The 27,282-nt window shown below is 52.3% G+C and overlaps 11 protein-coding genes across 11 annotated transcripts; 5 read left to right on the forward strand and 6 right to left on the reverse strand.

The window, feature by feature from the left end:
• Positions 1-328: 328 nt before the first annotated feature.
• On the forward strand, positions 329-778 carry V2A60_008057 (uncharacterized protein; the record flags this gene model as incomplete). The annotated part of the gene is made up of 1 exon (XM_083259334.1): positions 329-778. The coding sequence occupies one exon, from the start codon at positions 329-331 to the stop codon at positions 776-778; it is 450 nt and encodes a 149-aa protein (XP_083115460.1).
• A 103-nt stretch (positions 779-881) lies between these two features.
• Positions 882-1,523, reverse strand: V2A60_008058 (aminoglycoside phosphotransferase family protein; the record flags this gene model as incomplete). The annotated part of the gene is made up of 1 exon (XM_083259335.1): positions 882-1,523. The coding sequence occupies one exon, from the start codon at positions 1,521-1,523 to the stop codon at positions 882-884; it is 642 nt and encodes a 213-aa protein (XP_083115461.1).
• A 1,449-nt stretch (positions 1,524-2,972) lies between these two features.
• On the reverse strand, positions 2,973-4,718 carry V2A60_008059 (GMC family oxidoreductase; the record flags this gene model as incomplete). Its single annotated transcript, XM_083259336.1, has 1 exon — positions 2,973-4,718. One exon carries the CDS (start codon positions 4,716-4,718, stop codon positions 2,973-2,975), a length of 1,746 nt encoding a protein of 581 aa, XP_083115462.1.
• Positions 4,719-6,122: 1,404 nt separating this feature from the next.
• On the forward strand, positions 6,123-7,121 carry V2A60_008060 (Dyp-type peroxidase; the record flags this gene model as incomplete). The annotated part of the gene is made up of 1 exon (XM_083259337.1): positions 6,123-7,121. The coding sequence occupies one exon, from the start codon at positions 6,123-6,125 to the stop codon at positions 7,119-7,121; it is 999 nt and encodes a 332-aa protein (XP_083115463.1).
• A 62-nt stretch (positions 7,122-7,183) lies between these two features.
• Positions 7,184-8,911, reverse strand: V2A60_008061 (transcription factor domain-containing protein; the record flags this gene model as incomplete). Its single annotated transcript, XM_083259338.1, has 4 exons — positions 7,184-7,880; positions 7,952-8,073; positions 8,130-8,416; positions 8,491-8,911. The coding sequence occupies 4 exons, from the start codon at positions 8,909-8,911 to the stop codon at positions 7,184-7,186; spliced, it is 1,527 nt and encodes a 508-aa protein (XP_083115464.1).
• Positions 8,912-9,955: 1,044 nt separating this feature from the next.
• Positions 9,956-11,642, reverse strand: V2A60_008062 (catalase; the record flags this gene model as incomplete). The annotated part of the gene is made up of 5 exons (XM_083259339.1): positions 9,956-10,017; positions 10,082-10,856; positions 10,907-11,366; positions 11,423-11,589; positions 11,640-11,642. 5 exons carry the CDS (start codon positions 11,640-11,642, stop codon positions 9,956-9,958), a joined length of 1,467 nt encoding a protein of 488 aa, XP_083115465.1.
• Positions 11,643-14,192: 2,550 nt separating this feature from the next.
• On the forward strand, positions 14,193-15,242 carry V2A60_008063 (2-hydroxyacid dehydrogenase; the record flags this gene model as incomplete). Its single annotated transcript, XM_083259340.1, has 1 exon — positions 14,193-15,242. The coding sequence occupies one exon, from the start codon at positions 14,193-14,195 to the stop codon at positions 15,240-15,242; it is 1,050 nt and encodes a 349-aa protein (XP_083115466.1).
• A 4,546-nt stretch (positions 15,243-19,788) lies between these two features.
• Positions 19,789-20,505, forward strand: V2A60_008064 (uncharacterized protein; the record flags this gene model as incomplete). Its single annotated transcript, XM_083259341.1, has 1 exon — positions 19,789-20,505. The coding sequence occupies one exon, from the start codon at positions 19,789-19,791 to the stop codon at positions 20,503-20,505; it is 717 nt and encodes a 238-aa protein (XP_083115467.1).
• A 1,608-nt stretch (positions 20,506-22,113) lies between these two features.
• Positions 22,114-23,109, forward strand: V2A60_008065 (MARVEL domain-containing protein; the record flags this gene model as incomplete). Its single annotated transcript, XM_083259342.1, has 3 exons — positions 22,114-22,269; positions 22,329-22,549; positions 22,620-23,109. 3 exons carry the CDS (start codon positions 22,114-22,116, stop codon positions 23,107-23,109), a joined length of 867 nt encoding a protein of 288 aa, XP_083115468.1.
• Positions 23,110-23,772: 663 nt separating this feature from the next.
• On the reverse strand, positions 23,773-24,629 carry V2A60_008066 (ribosome biogenesis protein Nop16; the record flags this gene model as incomplete). Its single annotated transcript, XM_083259343.1, has 2 exons — positions 23,773-24,442; positions 24,514-24,629. The coding sequence occupies 2 exons, from the start codon at positions 24,627-24,629 to the stop codon at positions 23,773-23,775; spliced, it is 786 nt and encodes a 261-aa protein (XP_083115469.1).
• A 696-nt stretch (positions 24,630-25,325) lies between these two features.
• Positions 25,326-26,282, reverse strand: V2A60_008067 (dihydrodipicolinate synthase family protein; the record flags this gene model as incomplete). The annotated part of the gene is made up of 1 exon (XM_083259344.1): positions 25,326-26,282. One exon carries the CDS (start codon positions 26,280-26,282, stop codon positions 25,326-25,328), a length of 957 nt encoding a protein of 318 aa, XP_083115470.1.
• Positions 26,283-27,282: the final 1,000 nt, after the last annotated feature.

The following is a 27,282-nucleotide window of genomic DNA, read 5'->3' on the forward strand; positions in this document are numbered from 1 at the left end:
GTGGTAATGCTGGCTAGCATTGCAAACCAGATAGTTAGGGATACTGGTCTGCGCTCTGAACCGCGCTGGCCGCAGCGATAACAAACCGGGTCGATGCATCTAGAATCCGGCAGATTTTTGACCGAAACTAGTCCAGAAAAAGTACACTGCTATTGCCCAGGCCATGCTCATCAGTGCGCGTAAGAGCGAAGCCTTGATGAGCCATCTTACCACCAAGTGTGCTGGACTTGCTGAATCGGCGACAGAAATATTGGCCATCATAGCGAATGAGCTCCGACGCGTGCCGGCACACAATCTTATTATTGGAGCGCCAAGTCAAGGCTGTGCTATGTCCTTGGCCGTCCTGCTCTGCTTATATTACCCCATCGGCGGCTTCATCGGCATGAGCGGCTACTTTGCTTATGAGTTCAGTATTAGTATGGTACTTGCAGATGATGACCTGGGTGACGATGACCCTTTCTCAAGCAGTGACAAAGCGCATACGGAAGAGAAATGTGTCAAGGCGCAAGTGTTTGAGCGGGAGCTTTTATGCCTAGATGCAATGGATGCGCCGTCTGCTGAGAGAACTGCATGCCGCACTCCTGTCTTTCTAGGTCATGGTGGTGCCGACGAAAAGGTCCCCGTCCGTCTCGGCGCGGCCGCTTCCACAGTCATGCGCTCTGCGGGATACAATGTCAACTGGAAATGCTACCTGAAACAAGGGCATTGGTATAAGATTCCAGACGAAATCGACGACATCATTGAATCCATTGCTCGGATTGGGTGGAAATACAGCTAGAAGGTGCTGAAGATACATAGATGCAGGGTAGTAATGGGTTTATGTCGCCGAACTTGTAATGGTCTGGATAACGCTATACTTGAAGAGAAGAATCGAATTCTTCTTAATGTATAACCTCGCCGGAATTCCAGAATACAGATATTTCCTTGTAGTATGGCCTCATAATCTGATCGATTGCGCGGCTTCGGTTACACGGATGCTCCCAGTCTGGACGCGAAACCGCTTTGCAATATTCCCAGTATTCAGGGTAAAACCCCGAAAACTCCCAATCCAAGATGGCCACAACCTTGGTGCCCTGGACAAGGATGTTTCTTGGGTCAAAGTCATTATGCGTCAACACGATCTTGTGGTCTTTCATAATATCCTTCCAGACATCGCACCGCCATTCAGTAAAGGCGTACTGTCCTTGTTTCCTCATCAGGTTGACGATGCCTTCATTAAATTCATGCTCTGTCTGGTATGGCCCGTAATTCTCTTTTTCACTGTGAAAATATTGATCCTGACATGGTGTGCCATCAATGCAGCCAATAAAGGTGCCTTGAAAACTGTGAAGTTGAGACATGTAATCTTGTAATTGGGCGATGACTGACTGACGCTCGGGTTCAGTATAGTTCACCCATGCTTTGTCAAGATTTTCGCCTTCTACAAAGTCCATGATAATGACAACATGACCAGTATCTTCGTCAGCATAGGCATTATGAACTGTAGGTACCGGGATGCTAGTGTTGTCGAGCACAAACTTCATAGTTGCTGCTTCAGCCATTCGAACGATTCGGCCAGTCTTGACGACGGTTGTCGGGTTAATTTTGTAAACTGGTGAAAACCGACATAGCCTTTCTCCGTTTTCAATATCTTCCTTCGTAACGCTTTGGACCATCGTATATGCCGTTGCCGGTTCGGCTATGTGGACAAGTAAACTGCACGATAAATTATGAGTAGTATGTGGTACGAGCCGCAATATTACGCAGGAGGGGAGATGACAAACTAAGTAGAACTAAAATTCCTGGCCCCGCTCTATATTCGCTAGTGCGGATCGGTGGCTTAGCTATGTAGATGCATAGAAGCGAAATATGCGTCTAGTGAGAGACTAGAGCCTGTTACTAGGGTTATATAATAGTAACTAGATACTAATTTAATATTAATATTTTAGATTTAAATTTGAATTCTATTAATACCAAGATAATAAATTAATATTTAAATAATAAGTTTGGAGTTTCCTAAAGAATATAATTTTAAAACCTTTATATAGGCTCTACTAAGATATATATAAGTTATATATTATAGAATAACTTTTCTTTTATTAATACTATTCTTATCGAATTAATAAAATATCTATAGAATATCTTAAGAATTTTCTTTTAAAAGAAATATTATTATTTAATTATTCATAAAATAAAGAAAATTGCTAATCAACGCTATTCAAGTTAACACCTTCTTTTAAAAGTCTTTACTAGCCTAGGGTCTGCTACATATTTTTTAATTAGTTAGACGCGTCTAATTACCTTGACCTTGGGAACAGTTCGATTTGAACGAGTCTGACCCGAAAGCTATGCCGAGCACCATAATTGACAGAGAATACACTATCGTGCAAAAGCTATGGAAGAAAGATATATATGACTCGGAAGAAGGGTTGTGCTAAAGTCGCTCATGCAGCCAAGATCGGGCATGAAGTCATGGTTTTTACGCCAGTTAAATAAGTGCCTTGCCTTCGACGGGTTATACCATAACATAATTGGGAGCAAATAATCGACAGATCCCTTTAGAGTGGCGTGTAAGCTCTTTAAAAATGTGATGCTTGTCAGTTCGGAATCTCTATCTGTTTGTCCCAAATTCTATGTGTTTCAACCTGCCTCATTGATCCAGCCCGGTTGTTAGGCCGCGTCGGTCTCTCCTCATCTGCAACGACGGCCAGTTCAGTGAGTAGGCATATTGCAGTTGCGCTGTCTCTCGACTCTGTCTTCCCACCGCTACTATTGCTGATATCAGTCAAGTATACTGCTTGTGTGACTAAATCAGTATATCGGTATATTGTAAATGGATACATCTCCATGTACTTTGGCTGGGTAGCCCGATACTAGCTACCAATTTTACATTGAAGAGCACCACTTTCTGTTTCACTTCGCAGGTAGAGTGTGGCTTCTTTTGCATGATTATTTGTAAAAACTATAATAAACTGTCTTCGTCACCAACTATCTCAGTACAAGTCTTTGTGATCGGCCTTGATGGCGTCCGCGCCCTTTTCTGCCACCATGTAGACAGAATTCTGGATGCGACAGTCGGGAATCTCAGGAATGACGGAGGCGTCAATCACGCGAAGATTCTTTACTCCGAACACTCTCAGCTGAGGGTCGACAGCGCCCTGCTTGACGTTCTTGCCGATGCGCGCGGTGCCGCAAGGGTGGAACGACGTTTGGCAGCGGTCCAGCACGGTGCGCTTCATCGCCTCATCGTCATCGAGCGGCATGTCCCACGGGTACTCATCCTCCACAATATCCTTGAACCCAGGGCCGTTCTTGAGAACATCATATGAGAAGCGGATTCCCTCGCGGACAGCGATAATATCAAGGTCGTCATTGAAGTAGTTGAGGTTGATGTTGGCCTGCTCCAGTGGATCTGCACTGTTGAGAGTTACTGTACCTCCCTCCGACACGGGACGGACCAGGTCCACCATGACAGTCATGTAGCTGCCTTTGTTAGGGTGGGGGTAGTGCCACTGGAAAGCGCTGCCAAAGAGAGGAATAAAGTCGAGCTCAAAGTGCGGCTGCCCGTATGGGCAGAAAGGGTCCTTGTTGCCATTGGCGGCCTTGCGTTGACGGTATTCGGGCGACTTCTCCAGATACTTATCGATGCGAGGGAAACCAATCATCTCAAGAAAGGGGGATCCCATGGCACCTGCATGGCCCTGCTTGTATGCAGAAAGCACTTGATCTTGCTTGGCACCCTTTCGAAGGACATGGCTGTCCATGGAATACTCATCCTTGACCCGCAGAACGAATGGAACACCGGGGTGGTCAAGAAGATGCTGGCCAACATGCTGAGAGTCCACAAGAAGAGGAATGTCGTGCTTGGCAAGCTCTTCCTTTGGTCCGATGCCACTCAGCATGAGCAGCTTGGGGCTCTCAAACACACCTTGCGATACGATGACCTCACGCTCTGCATAAAAGCTCATCTCGTTACCTGACGCGGGGGAAATGACGGTGACGCCCTTGGCAGTGCCGTCAGCCTTGTCAATGATGAGATTCTTGGAATGAGTATCTGCCAGGACAGTGATGTTGGGCTTGCCGACGAGCGCAAGGAAGCTGCCGGAGCGACGGCCCTGGTAGATTGTATTGACGCTGTGGACGAGACCGCGCATCTCGCCGTCAAAGATATTTTCCGAGACGGGCTCGCCGGTGGACTTCCATGCCTGTGTCAGTAGCTTGCGAAACTGTTCCATCTCAGGCATGAGTCTGGCGTGGGAAATGGGAATAGGTCCGCCGGATCCAATCTTGATGAGTTCCTTGGGGTAAAGATGCTCATCGTCGTGGTAGGTGACACTCTTTCGGAGATAGGGTAGAAGATGATCCCACGTCCACTCCTTGCCGCCGTACTGCTCCCACAGATCAAAAGTACCTTTGGATCCAGGGACCCACGAGAAGTAGTTGAGGGACGAACTGCCGCCGAGAGCCTTGCCGCGCGTGTTTGGCTTCTCGATGCGTTCGTAGTCATCGCGCTTCACCATGGTTGTCTTGTACGCCCAGTCATATTGGCTGCCACGGATGTCCATGGCAAGACCTGGCGTCCGAATCTCCTCGTTTTCGAGAGAAGAGCCAATGCCGGCTTCGACGATGAGGACCCGGACATTGGGGTTTTCTGCAAGACGGGATGCGACAATGTTGCCCGCGGTACCGCCTCCGACGACAATAAAGTCGAAGCGAGAACCGTCCTTGGGTGCTGCCATGTTGTTCAGTTAAAGAAATTAGAGTATAATGCGAATTCTATGTTTTTGTAGATGTCAACTTGAGTTCTCAGATCCGTCTGTTGGTAGCCACACGTGCTTATATATGTAGCTAGCCGTCAGTGCAATGGTAAGCTCGCAGGTCAATTTCAAGTACATTCAACTCAGCACCGGCATTTATGCCATGCTTGTGCCATACCTGTGCCGCAATAGGTAGGACTACCTGTTATGGAACCGTCTATGCAAGCCACGATATTTCTGCACTGTGACGTTGGCACGGTGCATGCTATGTATATGTTGCATTGGCGGCCTCAACCGCAGAGAGCTATGTCAACTAATCGTCCGACTACAGAGCTGAGATGATCCACCAAGACTTCGAACATATAACGTAGACCCTGTTTATAGTAAGAGTTTGATTGGCCATGTGGCCCGATCAACCCCTCCATGTGTGGCCGGAAACCCGCAGCACATAGTAAACCTTGACTGATGCTGTCATAATATGAGGTATTTAACGGCCATTTGAGTATTTTGAGGAGTACAGATCAATCTTCTTAAAAAAAATCTACAATATCGCTATCAGCCCTGTTTGACGAGATCCGGACAGTCCCGATTTCAGGCTACTCCGGCCGGGACCTTCGTCCCGCTCGTCCCACTCACACCGTACCACTTCCTATTCCGGTAACACTAGTCAGATGCATACTGGCCCGCTGCATGAGGGTAACAGACGAAAGAAAGTGCCGAATTGACCGATAGAATTCCGAGTACTAACCCCCATCATACGTGAGGATGAAACTACATCAGTTTCATGTGAAAACGCAGTGCCATTTTCATCTCTATTATCCGTCAGAGCGTAGTGCCTCATGCTCGCCCTCCTGTGCCGTTGCTATTCCGCATTAGGAAAGACCATGGTAGCCAATCATATCCCGTATATACAACGCTGTTAGGGCCGAATATCCTGGTCCGATTGCGCGTTGCTGCCAGAAAGCAGATCACTGCTCCTTCCTTCAGCTCCCTGAGGAACCTTCTGAGAGTTCATTGGATCCATCGCTCTGCCTGGAAAGTTTAAACTCCAGTGGCCAAAACGGTTGACTCTATTATTGCCTCCCGCATGCATCAGTTCGGATCCAACGGGGGCTAGTAAAGGACAATCCTGCTCACATTTAGAAGGAACCACATATTGAAATTCATCCGAGGCGTACAGCTTTATTTCTCGTGTATGTCACGTGTATCTCGGAATGTAGTAGCTTCGCTACCACTTAATGCCTTGCATGAGAGCTGAATAGCACTGACTGCATGGCTCCAACCTAATCCTGACCACAAGCGTGGAGCTTTGGAAACAGCATCGTGCTAGGCATTTGCCGAGGGTGGCCAAGTTTATTAACCGAGTCGTCCCCAAGGCAGATCACAATGCCTTGGAGACCGTGGTCCGCTGCTGCGCTCGCCACCAGAATCCGTCCCCCGCAGCACTTCAACATGTCGACTCAAGTCTTCTGCGAGCCGCTGACACTGTGTGCAACTTTTCTCGTCCTCACTGCGAACCCCGGCTCAAACTCAATCGCCACTATCAAGGACGGGCTCGCGTCGCTCGCAGACATTATCAAAAATATCTCCGCACGTTGTCCAGAAGCCCACCTGAGCTGCAACGTCGGCATCGGTAGCGCGCTGTGGGACAGGCTGCAGACGGCAGCACCGAAACCCCGCCAACTCCACGAATTTCGCACGTTCCGTGGCTCCCAACGCACAGCCATCTCGACTCCAGGCGACTTACTGCTGCATATTCGGGCGAACCGCCGCGACGTGGTGTTTGAGTTTGAGCGGCAGCTTCTAGACGCCCTTGAAGACTCTGTCTCTGTCCAGGATGAGACGACGGGGTTCCGCTACTTTGACGGCCGCGACTTGTTGGGCTTTGTCGACGGCACAGCAAATCCTACAGGCCAATATGTGAATGATGCTGTCATCATCAACGATGAGACTGATACGGGAGCACTGGGCGGATGTTACATTGTGGTTCAAAAGTACATGCATGACATGGACGCCTGGAACAGTCTATCAACATCCGAACAGGAAAGGATTATCGGGCGCACTAAAATTGATAATATAGAGTTGGAGGATGCTGCCGCGTTGGAGCAAAAATCCCACAAGACTTTGGCTACCGTGGAGGATGATGGGGAGGAGCACGATATCCTCAGAGATAACATGCCCTTTGGCACCCCAGGCCAGAAGTCTTTTGGCACCTACTTTATAGGCTACTCCAAGAATCTGTGGGTAATTGAGAAGATGCTGGAGAGAATGTTCGTGGGCGATCCGCCGGGAAAGCATGACAAAATTTTGGACTTTTCAACTCCCGTCACCGGAACGACATTCTATGCACCACCTAGAAGCGTACTGAAAAGATTAAGTAGATAAGATTCTCTTAATTTGAAGATTCCATAATTTGGGGAGCCATAATATAGAGAAAGGGACTTTTCTTAATCTCCGTGAATAGAAGAAAGCAATGCGTCTGGAGTCCAGTCATTCTCAATCTGCCGGCCCATGGCGGGTACATGAGGTAGAAGATTCAACAAGGTTAGTTCCAGCCCTCTTCTAGTCTCCTGCGACATGAAGCCTATTACTTTTGCCATGTGCAATGCATAGTTACTACTGTTGGAGAAGGTGCCCTGCCCCGAGAACTTGTGAGACAGCGTGTTGTATAGGCCTTGGACGGAGCGAGTCCATTCTGGCTCATGTTCCTTGAGGAATGCGTCCAGTTCGGCCGTTTGTGACGAAGAAGGTCGCTGGGCGAATTCCTCTGATGCTGGGCTACTAGCCGATGCCTGAATGATGAGGACGATGAAAAGGATGCAGGACAGCCGCACATATTCGCTCTGGTCCGAGCTCTTATGGGTTCCGGCGGATTCAGACTTGGCGGGCAGTGCGTCGTACAAAAGGACAACGGTAGCCTGAAGCGCCGAGTAGTTGCTGATCCCGCTAGAGTAAAGGTCTAGCCGGTTGTTCATAAGTGTGCGCGTGTCCTGGATGAAAGATATAAGCCAGAGTGAGCGAACGCGAGGCAGCGCGTCATGATTTCCCAGGATCGGAGCGAGGTGCGCCGACATGGATGTGTCGCATATCTCCCAGAGCTGATTGGAGCTATCAAACCAAGACGGCTTGGACATGAGACTGATTCTATAGATTTTTTTTTGGTGTCAGTCGGCGCTAGTAAGTTGAAGCTGCGGCGAGCGGCAAGGTTGTCTTACAGGTAGATTGTGATTTCGAGCCTCCAGTTGTTTTGGAGCGATTGAACACCACCCCGCTGGTCTATCAATCGCTGTAGACCAGCACGGTGGACAAGCCATTCAGCTTCGGTACCCCAATATCTCTGCAAAAATAGCATCAGCAACAGGGTTTGAGGGTGCGGCTGTGGTTAGAGGCTACCTCGTAGGCTAATATCCTTGATATCGCCCCCAATACGTCATCGCTCGTAGCCAGCTTGTCGTCTGCCATCCACACAGACAGTATGCGAATCGCCTCAGCCTTGAATTGCAGGGCTTCCGTGGACCGGAGTCGCCCTTGCATGCGCGCCAAGTGCGCTGCCGACTGCGCCATGACCGCGTTGAAGGATGCAGCGTTGGAGAGGTCGAGGGGGAAAAAGACGTCCCGGAGAGGATTGAATTTTGCTTTTGACGAGCTGTCAAACGTCATGGCTGCGTAAATATTAAACCCTGAGGAGGACAATTGTCAGAAAAAAAAACACACACAAAAACGAGAGGCCTCGTGAGGAGGATCCCACGCTTACAGTGTAAAAGGAGCTTGTGGTGCTGGGCTGTGAGCTTGACGGGGAATTGATCAAAGGGATCCAGACGACACGCTCCCAAGGCAAGGTTCAGTCCCGAAAGCGCCTGCGCCGGGATGCCTGGCTCGTCCCAAGAAGATTCGATTTTTTTAGGTGACTTGGACGTGCTACGTCTTTTGCTGCCGCCGCCGGGGCTACTGCCGCCGCCGCCGCCGCCGCTGGAAATGCTGCTGCCCTGCTTCACTCGTGGCTGAAGCGGGAGCGGGGTGCTCAAGGCCGAGGAGCTGGACGAGCTCGGCAGGTCGGCGCTCTTCTTTTGCCTCCTTTTCTTCCAGTGTTCGCGCATGGCATGGCTGCGAGAGTCATGGGGGCTCTGGTCGTTGACGAATGCGAACGTCGTCGCCACGTCGCGGCCGTCCTCCATGTCGGGGGATCTTGTTGTTCTGTGCTTTTGCTGCCATCTCGGGGCCATTTGCGGAGTCAATGTTTGATTGAGAATTCTAAAAAAGAGGCCATCGCGCGATGCGATGCTAGGACAAGAGCTGCCAACTAGTTAACCACCCGGTTAGCGGACACGTGAAAGCAAAAAACGTCGAAACCTAAAAATCAACGCCAAATGGCTGCGATGGATCCTGTGCTTTTAGCTGGTCTAGCCATATCTGTTAATAACTTGTGATTCAGCAAACCAGCTTAAAACGTCCGCTAAACTGTTTTTGCCCTGGCAGGTAGTGGGGTTTATTAGCCAGAATCGACTCGAAGACTCCCATTTGTTCCGTTTCTCGGCCCTTCTTGAAGCTCCATGGCTCCCTCTCGGGCTCCCTCTCAGGCCGCGGAAGGCGGCGGGCCAGTGAGGGGCAGATTGCCGCAGTTTATAGCACCGTGGTGAAGCTACTTCTACATCTCGGCATCATGAAAGACGCCGGCTTAACCACCTTTCACGTTGTGACGCTTGTGGTTTCAGGTGACTGCCCGCTCATTTTTCGGACATGGGACAAGTCTACTACCGTCTTGTCTGTTGTGCGATGAACATTTTGGGCGGATCAGACGTATTTCGCTAGTAAACTTGAGCTTTGTGCATGTCCAGCCCTTCCTTCACATTAGATGGGACGTGGCGTAGAGCCCACTTGCCGTTGCAGCAAGACAGCCCCCTCCAGTTCCGGCTATTAAATCATCTGGCTTACGCTACTCGTGTAGTACTATCATCTGATTTGCTACTTATCGGTTGTTGATCGTTGACCCTCCACAGTGTCGGTAACACAGAACAGAACAGCCTTTTTTTAGCTGGTAGAAAATGAGGCGGCCATCAGGCCATGTTTCAATTCTCATCATTGAAGATAGATAAACAACCAAATGCTACCCACCAAAGAAATCAACCCGCGCTGGTTCCTTCGTCATTGCCAGTTGATGAGAAGAATTCTCCACGAGCCCGTTGGTGCTATCAAGAGGCAATTATGCAGGTTGCGGGACTTTACTCAAAAGCCTGTGCTGCCAGCAAAGTTTTAAGCTCACCATGGACCTTGCCGAAATAATCTATATCAGTCTTATTAGCGTCGAGTTGATACGAGACGGCTTTCAATTGCGTGCAATAGCTTACCAACAACCTGATGTTTGAGCTCTTCGGGCACACCTTTGAGTGTGGGCAGAATGTTGTGCAAAAACTGCTCCCTGCCGCCCTCTTCACTGCATATGATCTGCCAAAGCTCTCTGGCCTGTTGGAAATCACGCTCGTCATCTAGCTCCGTGGCATATGCGGTCACCTGGCCCGACCACACCTCGTGCGTCGGCATCTGGACACGTTTGCTTGTAGAGACGGGGCACAGCCTGGAGCCAACGTAGTCCGGATCCGCGCCATAGTTTCCGTTTATGGTCCCGGGCCCGTCGCGGACATACGGAGCGTAAACGCAGTTGACTGGTTTGTTGGGCGGCAGCTGGAAGTAGTTGGGACCGACACGGTAGCGGTGCGCGTCTGGGTAGGAGAACATTCTTGCTTGCAGTACAGGGTCGGCGGAGGGGCCGACGCCCGGCACCATGTTGGATGGAGAAAAGCACGCCTGCTCAATGTCCTGAAAATAGTTGCTCGGATTCCTGTTGAGGGTGAATCTTGCGACACGCCGCAAGGGGTAGCGGTCGTGCGGCCAAGTAAATGTATTGTCGAAGATGTCAATGGGTGCCGAGGCGACTTCCTCAGGTCTGATGACCTGGACATAAACAGTCCAGCTAGGAAAGTTGCCAGTTTCTATCGCGTGGAAGAGATCTTTTACATGGTAGTCAGGCTCCGTGCCAGCAAGAAACAGAGCCCTGTCGGCATCCATCGTCTTGACGCCTTGGTCTGGTTTGAAATGCCACTTGACGTAAACATAGCTGCCATCCTAATCATTCGTGAGCAAAAAGTGCAGCCTCTCTTGGCGATTTCACTCACTGCCTTGTTGAGAGTATAAGTATGAACACCGTATCCATTGATGTTGCGAAGCGAAGCTGGAATGCCGCGCTGGCCAAACAGATGCATCAAAGCGTGGATGCCCTCCGGGTTGTTGACATGAAAATCCCAAAACATGCTGTTGTCTGGAACATTTGTCTGCGGGTGCCGCTTGTGTGAGCGGTTCATTGAAGGAAACTTGATTGGGTCGCGGATGAAAAAGACTGGCAGGTCATTGAAGACAAAGTCCTGGACGCCTTCTTCCGTGTAAAGCTTCGTGGCCCAGCCTCGCACGTCACGAACTGTGTCGCTCGAGCCCTTCTCGCCCCCGACTGTTGACATTCTCGTCAGCAACGGCGTCTTCTTGCCGATTCCCGTAAGAAACTTGGCATCGGTGATGTCAGTCACGTCGTCCAGCACCTCGAATTCGCCAAAGGCGCCGGCCGCCTTGGCATGAACGCTTCTACAGCGATGGATCAGCATGCTTGCGCAGGTATTTTCGGCGGCGCGCGCTCTTACCTCTCTGGAATGCGCTCGCGGGCAAAATGAGCAAGTATCTCAATCGTTTGTGTGTCGCTGAGGACAACAAGGCCACCATTTGTTTTTCCGTAGCGAACCTGCTGAACAGAGCCAGGGTTGTCGCTGGGCTGGCCATTTGCCAGGGTGCTGATGAGCTTTTGGGTAGACTTATAATCACTTAGTAAATGTACCAGGAAAGATCTTGGCTTGGGCGTACCATATCAGATACTTGCAGTCTAAGTACAGACTTTGAGATTTACTGTGGTTATTTTTATTGTAAGCCAGTAAGCGGCTTCGAGGACCTTATATAGTCAAATTCCCTACAAACTTTCCAGCGTTTGATCTCATCTCGAAATTGAACAAGTGATGGGAAATATCTGTCTTTTCATTGGCCTATCTAGAGCCAAAAGAAGGAATACTATGTTCGGTCTGTTTGGGAAGTACTAATAACAACGCTGAGCGTTTATTCCGTACAGTATAGTACACGCTAGTGAATTTTTATCACGCCGATACTTGCCTAATCAGGTACAACTACCACATCCGGGCCGACCAGCCTAGACTGGAACTAAACAGCCCGCCGTTTCGACACCGCATTAAAAAGTAGAATATGCATGTCCGTAGTATCTATATTGTTGATTTCATCCCTCAGGGGTGAGAGGTCATTAGACATCTTCATTTGGCGTCCGCCTAGCAACTATTCGGTTGCACGGCCCATATTTCCCAACATATTCCGCAGAATATGGGGCGCATCATGCACGAGAGATGCCATTGGAAACAGAGCAAAAGATTGAACCCGAGCTCAATCAACTTTACGATGTGACCAATGAAAGATTCGCACTATGCTTTCCCTTCCTTCGGGCGGCAGTACTACACAACAGATACTGGTAGTGTAGGTCCTATTAGGCTCGATGCTGTCAATGGACAGGAATCCATGCTGACACGACTCATACGAGACAACAAAGGAGCCATTGCTGATGAAGATGAGGACCGAAAGAATACTTTGCATTGGGCATCTCAGAAAATTCATGCTGGAATCGCTCATGTCCTACTGGAAAATGAACCCAAAGTCGAATAACAAGCTATATTCGTTAGCACGGCACTCGTGCTTGCTGCGACGAACGACCATTTTGCAATTGTTCAGCCACTGCTGGAGAAAGGGCCTAATATTGAAACACAGAGTCAAATATATGACGCCGCACTCCGGGCTTCCAGTAACGCAGAAATATTGAGATTCTCCCATTACTGCTAGATAGTGCAGTCGTCAATCCACAGGATAGTGAGGGCAGCAGCACTTGGAAGTTTGACACACGGATACTTGGTACCGCTCTCCAGGCTGCCTCGAAAGCTGATCAACCTGATATTGTCCGACTGTTGCTGAACAAAGGAGAAAATGCAGTCAGAAAATTAGTTTTAACTTTCGCACCGCCCTCCCGTCGCCTTCAGATGGTGGTCACCTCGAAATTATTCGGCTACTCCTAGATGCCGGAGCTGTTATCGAGACACCAGAAAGAAATTGTTACAAAGGTCGTGAGCTGGAACGCTGCGGGCAAGAAGAAATGAAGCAGCTGATATCAGACCCCAGTTCCTATGCCGTTGTTACTGTGGACTACTGTGAACTACTGCTTGTGATGAGCGTGAAAACAACGAGAGCGATCATAGATTTTCATGTCAGAACAACACAAAACTTTCATTGTGAATCCTTGTGGCGTGTGATGCTCATCCATCCGGCCTCAATCCGGCTCACCCATCATATACGCAGCTCAACCACGCCAGAGGACTCATTCGGGTCTATCAAGCCCGAAGAACTCGGCCTTTCTTTATTACCCAACGCTTCGGAGGAAATGCCATGCAAATGTCTCACTATTTCTCAACCCATCCTTGACTGTAGGAGTTCCAGTTACTGCACTCGCCATCCCCGCACTACCGCATCAAGAAATGAAGAGGGACTCTAGCATCCTGGCGAGTTTCTTTTGCGTCTGACGGGAACAAAAGGGGGATTTTGTATGTGTAGACCAATCTACGCTATTCCGCGACACCCCTGTGACTCCTCAGCCTGCTAGGCGTCGGTGTACCTGAAAACCACAGTGTTATTGAGACGATCATTCGGGTGTTTTTTTTTTTTTTGGAATGAAACTATGCTGATGCACAATACTAGTTTTACAACAAATCATTTGCGCTTCTTGCGAAGGAAGTAGTAATGACGAACGATGGGCAGACAATGCATGGCTACAGATTTCTCCGAAGAGGAAACTGCATCATTTAGGAGTGAGAACAGGACAATATGTACAATGCAGTGCTAATTCTAGTCCGGAAACGGCCTCATGGTGTTCATTTACTAGTTATAGTGGCCGTGGCATAATGTGAGAAGACATACTCCATCCAGCCACGGCACTAATCTGTATTTGAACTACAGATTGCTCATCAGCTTTGATGCAACATGACGTGGCATCCGCAAACGGAGAAAATTGCATATAATATGTTATTTCATTATGCATCGTATTGGCCGGTTTGTATTGTACAGAGGTGGTCAATATGGCCCACCTTGTTCACGTGAACGGTGTGAATATCCCATGCAGAGTATTGCTGGCCAGCGAGCGATTTAGAAAACATCTCTTTATCACGTTTCTGTGGCAGCTCCATCGTAAATTAATGCCATCTTCGCTGGCCATCGTTCTACCCAAGTTCGCTCCAGGACGACTTCCAATTATCGATAGCTCCTCGCTCCAAATTGACCATCGCCGCAGCCCACAAATTTACGGTTGTAGCCGCCATGAGACTTGCCGTGTTTAGCACCAAGCCGTACGATAAGAAATACATTGCTTTGCAGAACAACGCCCGGGCAGGCTCATCATCGGGCATCGATATCGCGTACCATGATTTTCCTCTCAGCACTGACACTGCGGCCCTGGCTGAGGGAGCGGACGCAGTCTGCGTGTTTGTCAACGATGGCTTAGGCTCCGAGGTGATCAAGGTTTTGGCCCGGATCGGGATCAGTGCTATTCTGCTGCGCTGCGCCGGGTTCAACAATGTCGATCTCGAGGCCGCCAAGGAGAGCGGCATCATGGTCGCCAACGTCCCGTCGTACTCGCCAGAGTCGGTTGCCGAATTCACAGTGGCGCTCATCCAGACCCTGAACCGCAACACGCACCGCGCCTACAACCGGCTCAGGGAAGGTAATTTCGCGCTCGACGGCCTGCTAGGATTTACATTGCACGGCAAAACAGTCGGCATCGTCGGCACGGGAAAGATTGGCATTGCTACCGCGAAAATCTTGAACGGCTTCAGATGTCGTATTCTTGCCTACGACAAGTATGAGTCGCCCGCCCTTGCCGGACTGGGTGAGTACATGGCTCTCGACGAGATGCTGCCGGAGTGTGACATTATCAGTCTGCACTGTCCGCTTACCGAAGAGACCCGCCACCTGATTGATGAAAGCACCATCGCCCGGATGAAGAGAGGCGTCATGATTGTCAACACCGCTCGCGGCGGCCTCCTGGACACCGCAGCCGCCATCAAGGCTCTCAAGGCGAAGCAAATCGGGAGCCTTGCGCTCGACGTGTACGAAGACGAGAGCGCGCTCTTTTACAACGACCATTCCGGCGATGTGATACACGACGACTTGCTGATGCGCCTCATGACCTTTCCAAACGTCATCGTGTGCGGCCATCAGGCCTTCTTCACGGACGAGGCGCTATCTGAGATAGCGAGCGTCACTCTCCAGAACTTGGAGGAGTTTATTGCCACGGGGACATGCAAGAACTCGCTGACAGAAGCTCTGAGCTCGACTAGCCGTCCAGCAGCTCCCGCCCGCGGCATATAAAACGGCGACGGGCCGGCGGGCCGTCACTTGAATTTGGACGCAATTTAGTAATCATATTGCTTTGTAAAAGGATTTTTATCGCTTTACAGCACGTCTGCTATATGTGAGTGCTATACGCGAGATCATGATGCTCCAATTATGCAGCTGCCTCGATGGATTTGCCAGTGGTGCATAGTGGTGGCTTATCACGCAGCGCAGATAACTTAGGCATGTCGCGCAGTAAATGCCGGCCTGAATGGGATATTCCCAGTTGCCCTGCTCCCAGGGGCTCCATTTTTTGGTATTAGAGGCCTATGACTGTATACCTTGGCTGTTCGATCCTGCACTAAATAATGCAAAGCCAAGCTTACGCCATCGAACGATGTGCGTGCGATATGCACAAGGTACGGCATACTTGCGTCGTAGCCTGCTTTTTTGTGCCAACCTAATCGGGATCTACTCCCTTCGAAGAGGTAGAGATGACGTACAGAATTATCAGGTACCAATCCAGAGCAGAGTGATGGTGTCTCTCAGCCTCATCAATGCCCCCCCCCCCCCCCCCCCCCGGTCCAGCGCTGGAATAGGAATGCGAATTCTGGGCCATTGGATTCTTTGACAGCCAGGAGAGTCTCTTTTGTACCACGAACACATGCATGCCCGTTATTGTTCGGGGAAGGTCTGAACCTGGCCCCGAGCCTGACTGCTGATGGTCTGCAGGAGGGTGGGATACACCAGGTGGGATACACCAGGTATACCAAGGCGGCCGAGAACGCTCTCTAGGACTACCCGCATACGCAGATAGTCGCAAATATTTCTCCCGTAAAGGACGCTCGAGCCATACTCCAGGTAACATTACTTGGCCATCTTTTGTTCAGGCGTATACGCGGCCATGGGCAGAGCCAGCGGCGGTCTGTGAATGTGTGCCTGTGTGTGTGGGGTGAGTCAAGTTGGCGCAAGATGGATGCAGGAGAACAAAGAAAAGATGACGATATCTGCGGAAGCTGCCTTGCTCGTGACTGCCTCCTTGCTCGGCATCTACGTAGGCCGGCCAGCTCACAGAGGACAACTCAGAGATCTCCCCCAAGAGCACAAAGGCGTTGGGTTTCACGTACCTGCTGCGCCCGCGTCTGCTATCGTACGTAGTGGCAGAGGTACCAGCTTCCGCCTCTCCTCCAGTCAGCCCGGCCCCCAGCACTTGGGGGCCTGGGAGCAGTCCCTCAACGCTCCAAGGTGGCAGCTTACAGGGCATTACAGTGTCTTCAACTGCTGTTCTACCGCTGTTAGGTCTTATTAGGAGTGTGCGTGGTCGTCTTCTGCCTGGTTGAGCTATCCAGCTCCGGTTCTTCATCCTGTTGCTCTTGTCGGGACGCAGAACCTAGAGGATTACAGGTAGCCATCTATGCGGTCCATCGTTTCTTGTAATCTATTGTACACGGGAAAATCGCATCAAAGCACGTAGCCATACTTTCCAGTCTCAAATTCAAGCGCTGAACTCATAGGCAACGAAGCCAGCTACTGGAGCGAGGCGCACTAGATGACATACATACCATCGTTCCGTTTCGACCTCCTGGCAGTGCCGAGTAAGTAGGCTTGTTAAAGTACTATTCCCGTTGTTGCAGGTGGTAGTACGGTTGTATATGGGGAGCCGAAAGAAGACGAGCGTATCAAGAAGATGGTGATGTAGTAGAATAGATGTCTATAACTTATGGCATGAGCCAAATGATCATCTATATTTCCCTTGTCACACTGAATGCGTTTTTCTATTCCCAGTACTTTCAGCCTCACGTCGAAATCTTGAAATCTTGTCTTCAAATATATACAAGAAAGTAACACACTTCTCCTCATATGAGTTCACTCTAAGCTTGCTCCTTACTAGCTGGTTCGGAGGGGGGGGAGCTGCTAGTTGAGGCGGGTGTTCCCGTCTCGTCCGTCTTGTCGGTGGGCTGCTCGCGGCGGGCGACGGCTTCATGGCGTCTTTGCGCGATGAAAGGTCCCGGGGCCAGAGTGTTTAGAATATTGGCCAGACACTGTGGCCTGGCTCGACCGTGTTCACTGCTGAGAGTCAATACGAGTTTGTACAGTTCAACAGTAGCGCCCTTCACTTCAGGAGGCATATAACGAGATAGCCAAGGGAGAGTAGGGATACTGTGACCACCAGGCAATACATACCTTTGGTCGTGAACTAAAGATTCGTGCCGCTGCTGCGGCGTCTGGTCGGCCACCATCGCCAGGCGAAGTGGACGACCGATGGGCGGCGTCGCCGTGAAGAGTAACGCGACGATGGCGATGATCGCCTCATCACTAGAATTTGAGCGAGTTTTTGAAGATTCAAATACTCAAAACTTCAAATAATGTGTAGAAGAAGTCTGAAGAGAATGGAAAGGAAGCGAATGTGGATCGAACTTTTATAACAGCAAGGTATGACAGACAGATAGCCGGCTGTTTGAGCGTCTGAGCTTCAACTTCAAAGTTATATGAAAGGGACTCTGCCAAGTCCGCGCAAGACTAAAGGTACCCATTTGCCTTTGGTGTCACAGTCTTGACCAAATGCCGGAGTTTCGTCAACTCTGCGGACGGGCACCTACACCGGCAAGCCGCCATGCTGGCCGGCGAGCCTCCACGAACAGGTTTGTGTAGCCTCGCGCTTGGCAGTGCTCCATAACCATGTGTTGTGCTGTTCTCCGCCTTTGCATCAAGCCAAGGTACAAAGATCTGGCTAATAGTAAAAGGTCTGGGGGGCTTAATGGGAGAAACGCGACTTCGGGACCACACGCAGCCATCTCCACTGATGACACCCCCCCCCCCGCGATGTGGCGGCCGCCAACGGGTTCAAGAAGTATATAAGACATGGCTACCTTGTTCGTGTTTGACAAGTTTGGTACCGTCTTTGTCAAGATATACTGACTCGTGGTGTGGCCAGCAAAGAGACAACTGTGTGTGTGGCACTGTCAACATCCCTCTCGTACTGATGGAACAGCTTCACGGGCGGTGGTGGCCTTAGCATCTACTTTGGCCTTGGCAGAGTAACCTGAGAGGCTCTTCCCTCTCGAGAACTCGGGCTGCTTGCTATTCATGCGGTCTGCCAGTCACACGCAGCCCTGCCAGGAGCCCCGTCCAGTTCGAGCACTTGAGGGGCGTAACGAACGCACGCAAAAGCAACTACAGTAGGACCACTACATGTGGCACACGTATGGTGTCCTGGTATACAAGTCGTCTGCCGTCTGCTTCCATCCGCTTGTCTCCGCTCGCCGTTCATTGCCGTAGCTGTGGTGGGCTCAGGTTCAGTGATTCAGTCCATCTACAGCATGCCACCTACAAGGACTCCTACAGGGCCACGTCGCAGCCGTGGGCAGGACTTACGGGCGTCCTTTTTTCTAGTTTCGTCTGGCGGGTAGTTGCAGGTGTGTATGCTAAGTATCACGTACGGGGCACCACCTCTTGTCGTCGTAGCCTGGCACCGCCTGTACTGCTGCCCAGCAGCTCAGACGGCAGTAGGTGCTGTACCGCGGTTTCGACACGCCAGAGGAGCCCCCTACAGTGTCCTGGCGCAGAGTCAGCCCGAAATCTTCCACCATGAGATAATACGAGCAGGCAAAAGCGCGCACCTTGATCACTTTCCAGCACGCACACCTGGAAGTGCACAAGTAGACAAACGCTCGCATTCCGTGCACAACATGGGCTGCAGTCCGTGGCAAGTGAGCTTGATGTCCCTCTGTTCACGTGTGAGCAGAGGCAATTCAGAGGCAATTTGAAGGGAACAAAGAAACAAGTCAGCAGATTACTGCCTGACAGAATCACTGGCAAGTCCCTAACAGAATCCGCAGTGGTGTTCCCGTGGCGTTTCTGCCTTGGCGCTTGAGTTGTCCTTCTAGGCACCGATTGCAAGTGCGTACTCTGATACCTGTGCTTGCCTGTCTGCCCATGGTGAATTGCTGTTCGTCGCTTTGTGTGAAAGTTGGTGCGCGGACGTAGTGAGTCTGAAGGCGGCCACTGTAACTTCATCACCTTCGTGCCCCAAAGGCCGCCTAGTCCGTACCGCTGCCCAACAAGAGGCTTCTCGTGTGAAGCAATCGATTCATAATGGTTGTAGCACACGGATGCTCTCTCATTTACGACCAAAATGTCTCAACCAATGTGCGAGCCAATAAAGACCAACCAGGAAGAGTTAGAAACTGCAACTACGTACATCCACATCCTTGAATTATAAAAAAAAAACGAGTGGATAACGGGCCAGGCCACGCTACAGAATGCCCAGTTTGTCGCCGACTTCACGGCCCAACCCAGACTGGGCTAGGCCGACATGGGAGCCTTGTTCCGCCTACCTGTTATTAGACAAGTGCTCACCAAACTTCGTCATCGGTGATCATTATCCTTCAGCCTTATCTAAAGTGCGAGACTTTTTTCACATTTAATTACGGCTCGTCGCCCATTTTGGACTACTACGTGTTTGGGTGGTCGGCCAAAACAGTCCATTTTCGTCGGTCAGCTCCATCCAGACCTACACACGCATGCACACACACACACACACACAGAAGCTCGCAAACGATTTACAACTCCATACCTGGCAATGAAACCCACCACAGCAGTTCTAGCGCTCCTGGCTCAGACAGCCCTGTGCGAAAAGGCTCTACAGGCCCGGGAGGCCAAGGTGACGGCCGTCGCGGCGCTGCCGGCAGCAGGTCGGAGGGCGCAAAAGGATGCGTGCAGCGAGGGCAAGACGGCGTGCGGCGACGGCAACGGGTGCTGCCCGCGGGGCTCCAAGTGCACGCAAAGCCAGGGCGTGGGGGTGTGCGCCGACGCCTGCGAGGGCGCGACCGTCTTCTGCGACTTTGGCAAGGCGCTGAAGCTGTGCTGCCAGCCGGGCGCGTCGTGCGACTACGCGCAGAGCGTCTGCACGCAGCACAGGACCGACTCGGGCGGCGTGTGGACGCCGTTGTCGTCGTCGTTGGCATCGGCGGACGGAACGCCGCTGCCGACGGCCCCGGTGTTTGACAGCACGGAGGGCGGCGAGGCGGGGGGGTCGTCCCACACGGAGACGGCAGCGTCGACCGGCGGGTTATCATCGTCGTCGTCGTCGGGGGCGGAGGAGGAGACGCAGACCGGTACATCGAGTTCGGAAGCGGCTGGCCCGTCAGCGTCGCCGGCCACGGAAGCATCAGGGACGAACAGTGGCGGCGGCGGCGCGACGGCGACAAAGACGCCTAAAGACAGCGGCAGCGCTGTGGTCGTCAGCTGGAGTGGCTGCGTGCTGGCGACCGTGTTTGGCATCATGGCGGCGCTGTGAAGCCGATCCGCCGCGAGATTGGACAATCGATCGATTCATCTGGCCAAGGATTGGCCCGGGAGAGCTCTGGTGCAGGAGGCTATGCCGAGATTTTAGAATACCCCGTATATAAAAAGAGGCTTACATTGCAGAGAGAATGCTGCTCGTGGATGCTAGTTAGGCGATCGGCTGCGGCTATGTATTTACAATATAGACGAGAGCAAACAGGATACGGAAAATATATAACACTCTATGGATTAACTGCTCTACTGCCTATAGAGCGGCAAGAGACGCGTGACTTGCTGGTCCATTATGGTGCCGTGAGGTAGACTCAAGACAATAGATGCAAGACATGCAGACGCCTTGGTCGGCCAGACTGGCCAATCATGACGATGCTTTTAGCAAGGGGAGGCTGAGGCGCTTGAGAGGGAGGGTGGCGCAGCAGCTTGGCGTGGCTGAGCCGACGTGTGGGGTCATCACCTGTGGCGGCGGGCGACGTCAGCAGCAAACTACCCGGATGGGAGGGGATGCTCTTTGTTTTTCTTTTTTAAGAGCAGTAAAATGTATCAGCTTGTTTTCCAAAGTCTGGAAACACTCACAACTTGCAAGAAGAAAATTCACTGCGCATTTTGACAGTCCAAGGAGCTCGGTTCCAGACGAAGGAATAATACTTGGTACGGATTAATGTAGAGGTCACAGTCAAAGTACACTCACGAATCAGAGCCGCGGATTGCCCCCTCTGTGGAGTCTACGTGGCCGCGGCAACGTCTCTCGCACTCGCCCTCTTTCTCTCTCTTTTTGAACATGTTACTTTGATATTTTATTCTATTGTTTCATTTTTACTGGTTCATTTTTACTGGTTCATATTTATTGTTGCATCTTCATTACTGTATTCTCATGGCTGTATTTAACTTTTTTCAACTTACTTCCTAATGCAATGCTTTTTATAGCTCAACCGACTAACAGCCTCACTGCTCATCCTAGCGCCGGCAGCGAGTCAAACCGCAGGGATCCGCCTTGTCGCACTGCCAACTGCAACTGTATGGGCCGGGCTGGGCTGGCTGGGCTAATAATAAGCCTGAGCTGACAACTCTCCAATCGGTTTGCTTCTCAGCCGTTCGTCTTCTTTTTTTTCCCTTTTTCTCTCCGTTGCCTCCGCATCCCTTGCCCTATTCTTATTTATATCCCTTGGCCGCATCCAATAAAATCTTCTCTTCTCTCTGCCTGTTTTTTTCTTCCCTCCTCTTCTCGCTCTCGCTCATTCCCAAGTATCTTTTCGCTTTTACCCTCTCCCGCCCCCCTTCTAGCTCGTGGCATTCAAGCTTCCCTTAGCGGCTCGACGAACTACGACGCCACACACTCACACACACACACGCTGCGAACCAAACGACTCGTACAACGTCTGCTTCACCTCGATTAGCGCCGATCTAGGACGAACCTCTGTCACATTCCTCGACCAGGCGAGAGAAATCTCATCACGGCCTTTTTGCTACCTGCTGCTGTCGATATTGTTGTGTTCAGCTCGCTTTGGACGCTCGGCGCACCTCGAACCTGCATCATCCACCCTCCCATTGTTGACACCTCCTGCACCCTTTCGCAGCTCCCACCACAACCACCGCAACTACCACCATGATTGAGTTTGACCCGGATCGCGTGCCCCCTATCAAGCTTAGCCTCCACATTGCCCAGATCGCCCTAGCCTTTGTCCTCTGGGTGCTCGAAATTGTCGTCTTCACCGGCAAGGGCTCCAAGGTCGTCGGAAACAATGGCTGGACCTTTGCCACCGTAAGCAGCACCTCAACGTCCGCTCCAGACGACTCACGACTGACCACGACGGCCGACAGTTCTTCATTTCCATCCCGATATGGGTGTACCTCATCATGACACCCCGTTTCGAGCGCACGCGCCGTTTCGCCAACGTGCACGCCATGTTCGCCGTCGACCTCTTTGGCGTCATCCTCTGGCTCTCGGCCTTTGCCACCCAGGCCGCCTACAACTCCTCTGGCCTGTGCGGCAACCGTTGCGGTATCAGCAAGGGCGTCGTCGCCCTCGGCGTCATCATCACGTACGTGCTTTTCCTCTCCCTTGCCAAGCTACCTGTTCTCTCCCTCTAACCTCTGTCCCTCCTCCATCAGGCTGCTCTTTGGCGGCAGCACCTTTATCAGCGGCTACACCATGACCTACTACAACTTCCACGGCAGCCTGCCCGGCTACAGCAATCGCAAGATCCGCGGCGGCAGCAACGACATCGACCCCGACAAGGAGGCCTTCTCCATGGCTCCCCACGGCGACGAGGCCTATGAGCGCGTTCACATGGACGACCACGACGACAGCGGCCCCAGCGTGCCCGGCGGCCCCAGCGGCAGCTACGGCAACCGCTACGGCAGCGACCCCAACCCGTACAGCGGCGGCCACTACGACGAGGACGATCCCGACCGCTACGGCGCCCTGCCCCAGCGAAGCAACGCCGGCGCCTTCTTCGACAGTGAGACTCAGTACCACTCCGGTGGTGGTGCCGGCTCTCCGCCGCCCGTCCCACCCGCCGCCATGCCCTACCGCCCACCTACGGTCGACGACTCTCCGGCCAAGTTTCCGCAGGCCAACTATGACCGTGTTGATCGGTAATCTACCTGCACGGGAGGGGGCGAGTAAAGAGCAAGCGACTTTCAGCTTGCTAGCATGATGGAAGCATACGTCTTTTTACGTAGGTTGTCAAGCTTTTTTTTTCTTTGGTACGACGGGACGGAACAGCATCATTGCACTTTTTTTTCTTTGAGCGGCGTTTAAGGGGGATTAGACAAGCAGATGGTGGACGACGATTTATTAGGGCGTATTTGCGAGAGGAGATGGCCACCTCCGCCTTGTCAGTACCATTGGGAAAATACCAACTCCGGTCCGTGCGGCGGAAGGTACATAGGGCTCTTTTATCATTATTATTGGAATAGGATTAGACATTTGCATTCTTCTACGGTTAAAAGATGACTGCAAACATTCTTGTAATTTGTGTAATAAATCTCGTTTTGTATTGACCATTTATGCTGATGAGACGGGACTCGCTCTAACCAAAATTGTCGATGCAAAAGGGAGGGGGAAAAAATGAAAACACCCTATAAACGCCTGCTTTTCAATTGTCGAAACCTCCCGAACGTGGGTTCTACCGTCAAATGCAAATTTCATTCCCCAGCTCTTAGATATCCAGAGCATGCAGATTCTCATTTTTCCCCTCTGCAGAGGGGGAAGGAGAACAGCAGCAGCGGCAGCGGCCCGCCACGGCCCGCCTTCCCTTTCTCACGCATTCAGCTTCTTCAGCCTGCGCGCAATGTCGGCCGCCGTCTGCTGCATCGGGTTGAGGCTCGCGTCGCGGGCCATGGCGCGGGTGTCGTCGCCGTGCCGCGCCACCAGGCGGCCCAGCCACTCGGCCTCGCGCTCGCTCAGGTGCCTCGCCTTGCGGGGCGCCGGGTTGCGCGCCTGCTGGACGAGCTCGCGCACCACGTCCGTCGTGCCCTCCTCGTCGGCGTCGACGATGCCGCCCCACTCCTCGTGCTCCTCCCGGTGCTTCCTCGTCTTTTGGTAGCCGCCGTCCTCGAGCTCCGTCACGACCAGCTGGCCGCCACGGCCCCCATCTTCCTCTTCGTCGTCGTCGTCGAGGTGGCGGAGGGGGTCGTTGAGGGGGTTGTCGTGGCCGGCCTGGGGACGGATCACGCGGATGATCTTGCCCGAGGCGTCGCGCTCGACCCGGGCCTCGGAGATGATGGCCTTTTCGGTGCTGTCAATCGCAAACGGGTTCGCCGAGGATGGCGAGGACGAGGAAGAGGCGGCGTCGGCGGCGGAATGGGCAGCCTGCAGCGCCGCGATGGAGGACTTGTCCAGGCGGCCCTCGACGCCGCCCGTCGGCGCGCGCAGGCGGGACACGAGCCCGAGACGGCGGTAGTTTTGGGAAAGTGTTGCCTTTTTGTCCCTATGTTTGTTTTTCTATTAGCCAACGTTTGATACTCAATGAGTAACTTCTCAAGATTTGAACCAACGTACCAATTCTCGGCGACAATGTTGTTGCCTCGTGGGTTGAGAATCTTTTTAGTCTTGTTGGACTGCCGCACTGGCATGCGGCCCGAGCGGCGCTTTTTCTTTTGCAGTTCACGGCCCATCCTTGACAATTACTATGCACAGTATTGATTTCCTTTTTTTTTTTTTCTGGCTGTTTTTCGAGAAAAATCGGCACAGAGGGAAACGTAGATGTCGCTGGAGTGTTTCGGGATCGAGAAGATAGCTGTTGAATGGGCTGGTGGTCTGCGGGATGGTCTCTGATTTTTTTCTGGATCAGCGCTTATCGATAAGCTCCACCGACTCGAGTCTAATTCACCACGACTTACCCTGCAGCAGTTCTACGATGTGAAGTAATTTAGTCTTGCCCCTAGCCCGACGACAAATTGACTTTATTGAGAAGAGAAATGACTGGATTCAAGATGGTATCTCCCTGTGACACTTGAGTTACTGCTTAGCCACTGGATCAGGGGATCCTCGCCACTCAAGCTAGCAGTGAAATCATGAACGGAGAAGTTGAGCAGCACGCCGGAAGATGAAGGAAGGTGAACGAAGCAAGTGTACTACACAAAAATCATGGCTATGAGGTCTGCATGAACAATAGGGACGATGCAGACAAAGTGGCTTCATGGATTGTGCGCCTTGGGTGTTCAAGTGATTCCGGTAATTGTTCGTACTGGTATCGTGCAGGTAAGCGTGTTTGCCCCCCTGGTGTCTAGAAAAAGTATATTTCCATGTATAATGACTGCGTATGGTGGAGCAAATTTCTCTGAAGTATGGCCACGTTCTGTCTGCATCGCTTACAGACTCTTTTCTACCTCCATGACTTCGCGGGTACCCTCCTCAATGGCCTTGATGCGGGCGTCGTCGAGGCGCTTGAGCGGCCGCCTAGGATAGCCGCCGTAGCCGAAATAGCTCTGGATCGCCTGCTTGGTGCCGGCAATGGCGGCCTTGGTGAGCGGCCAGTCGCCCTTGCTGAGTACCTTTTGCAGGGCCTCGGCCTCGTCCCTCTTGCCCTCGGCGTACAGGTTCCAGACGCGGGCGCAGACCTTGGGCATGACGTTGGCGCCTCCCGCGATGATGCCGCTGCCGCCGCTCTGCAGCGTCTGTGCGGTGAAGTCGCACATGCCGCCAAAGGCCATGTAGCCGGAGCCCTCGCGGGCGGGCGTCCTGGCGTCGGTGGCGAGCGCCACGCGCGTCAGCTTGCCCGTGTTGCCGCAGGTGAACTTGGTGCCGACAATGTTGGGGTGCCGCGCCAGGCGGACGATGAGGTCGCTGTCCATGTCGATGCCCGACACGGCGCCCGGGTAGTTGTACAGGATGAGGGGCAGCGGCGAGGCGTCGGCGACGGCGGTGAAGTACTGCAGGATGACGTCCTCGTCCGTCTGCGCGCGGTAGTACGAGGGCGGGAGCACGAGGGCGTAGTCGGCGCCGCCCTGCTGGTGCGCGAGCCGGCAGAGCTCGACGGTGCCGCGGACGGAGCCCTCGGTGGCGCCGATGATGATGGGCGTGGTGCCGAAGCCGGCCTCGTCGAGGGCCTCGCGGGTGGCCGCGGCGACGGCGAGCTTCTCCTCGCGCGTGCAGTGCACGGCCTCGCCGTTGGAGCCCATGACGACGATGCCGACCAGGCCGTCGCGGACCAGGCGCTGGGCGTGCTTCTTAATGGTGGGGATGTCGAGGTCCTCGGTGTCGGGGTCAAAGAAGGTCATGGTCGGGGCGTAGATGCCGCACGGCAGCGGGCGGCGTTGGCTGGTCATGGCGTCTGCGGTGTGGGTTTAGAGGAGAGAAAAGCAGACGCGTGAAAATGTAAACGCAGGCCACGGAGAGATTATATGAGAGAGAACAAAGAAGAGAACACATGGTTCCTGTGATGGGGCTAGCTCTGCATATATCACGTCCTGGGGCCTGGGGTCTTCGGCGGCGGTGGGGCCGGTCCCGGTCCCGGACCCGTCGGCAGAATCTCTACTGTACCGAAAATGTGATACGGGAGACGCGAGGGAAAGTGATTGTTGGTCGATACTACCCAGCTATAGCACCAAATTGAAGCATTTCATGTCGTCGAGTGACGGTATTTTCTTGACGCTTGTTTCACGATGATGATCAACCCATCAACCTCAGGTACCGTCTTGGGGATTCTTCCACCAGTGGGGGACGAAGCAACCCCCACCTGAATAAAACGGGCCTGCCGGGCTGCGAACCGTCGGGTCAATGGGGACGAACGACCATGTACCTAGAGAATATTGTGCGATAGTAATTGCCACACCAGCTGGTGAAATGAGGCTTGTGAGGGCATTTCGGAACAGCTAGGCCTCCACATCGTGGGTTTGCGCAAAGTTCAAATAGAGCTATCATGCGCGTGGCTGACGCGGCGACAACAGATCGGCGGAATGAATATTCGGCAGAAGATCCTCTTCATTGTACTCTGCTAATTCTTTTTAGTCCAAATACTCGTGATCGTTGGCTGCTGGATCTATGTACAACGGAAATTTGAGTCCATCTTGCGTGTTTACTGAGCCGCTTGGTGCTGGCATCGAAGTGAGTGCGGGGTTGTTTGGCGGGGGAGGGGTAAATTGGAGCGACGGTCCGTGCAAATTCTGAAGCGAGGCGGCTTGTAACATTTCTTATATATTCACACTGCGCTCATCCACGTTGCTCTATCTGAAGAATCACTGTATCCCAGAACCGGTAATTTTCGCCGAGTTGCACCGTGTTGAAAAAGGCGCTCCGATCTTCGCTGCTTCAAACACCGCGCCGCTC

This window comes from Cordyceps javanica, chromosome 5, assembly GCF_051103115.1.
Source record: "Cordyceps javanica chromosome 5, complete sequence".
Lineage (NCBI taxonomy): Eukaryota > Fungi > Ascomycota > Sordariomycetes > Hypocreales > Cordycipitaceae > Cordyceps > Cordyceps javanica.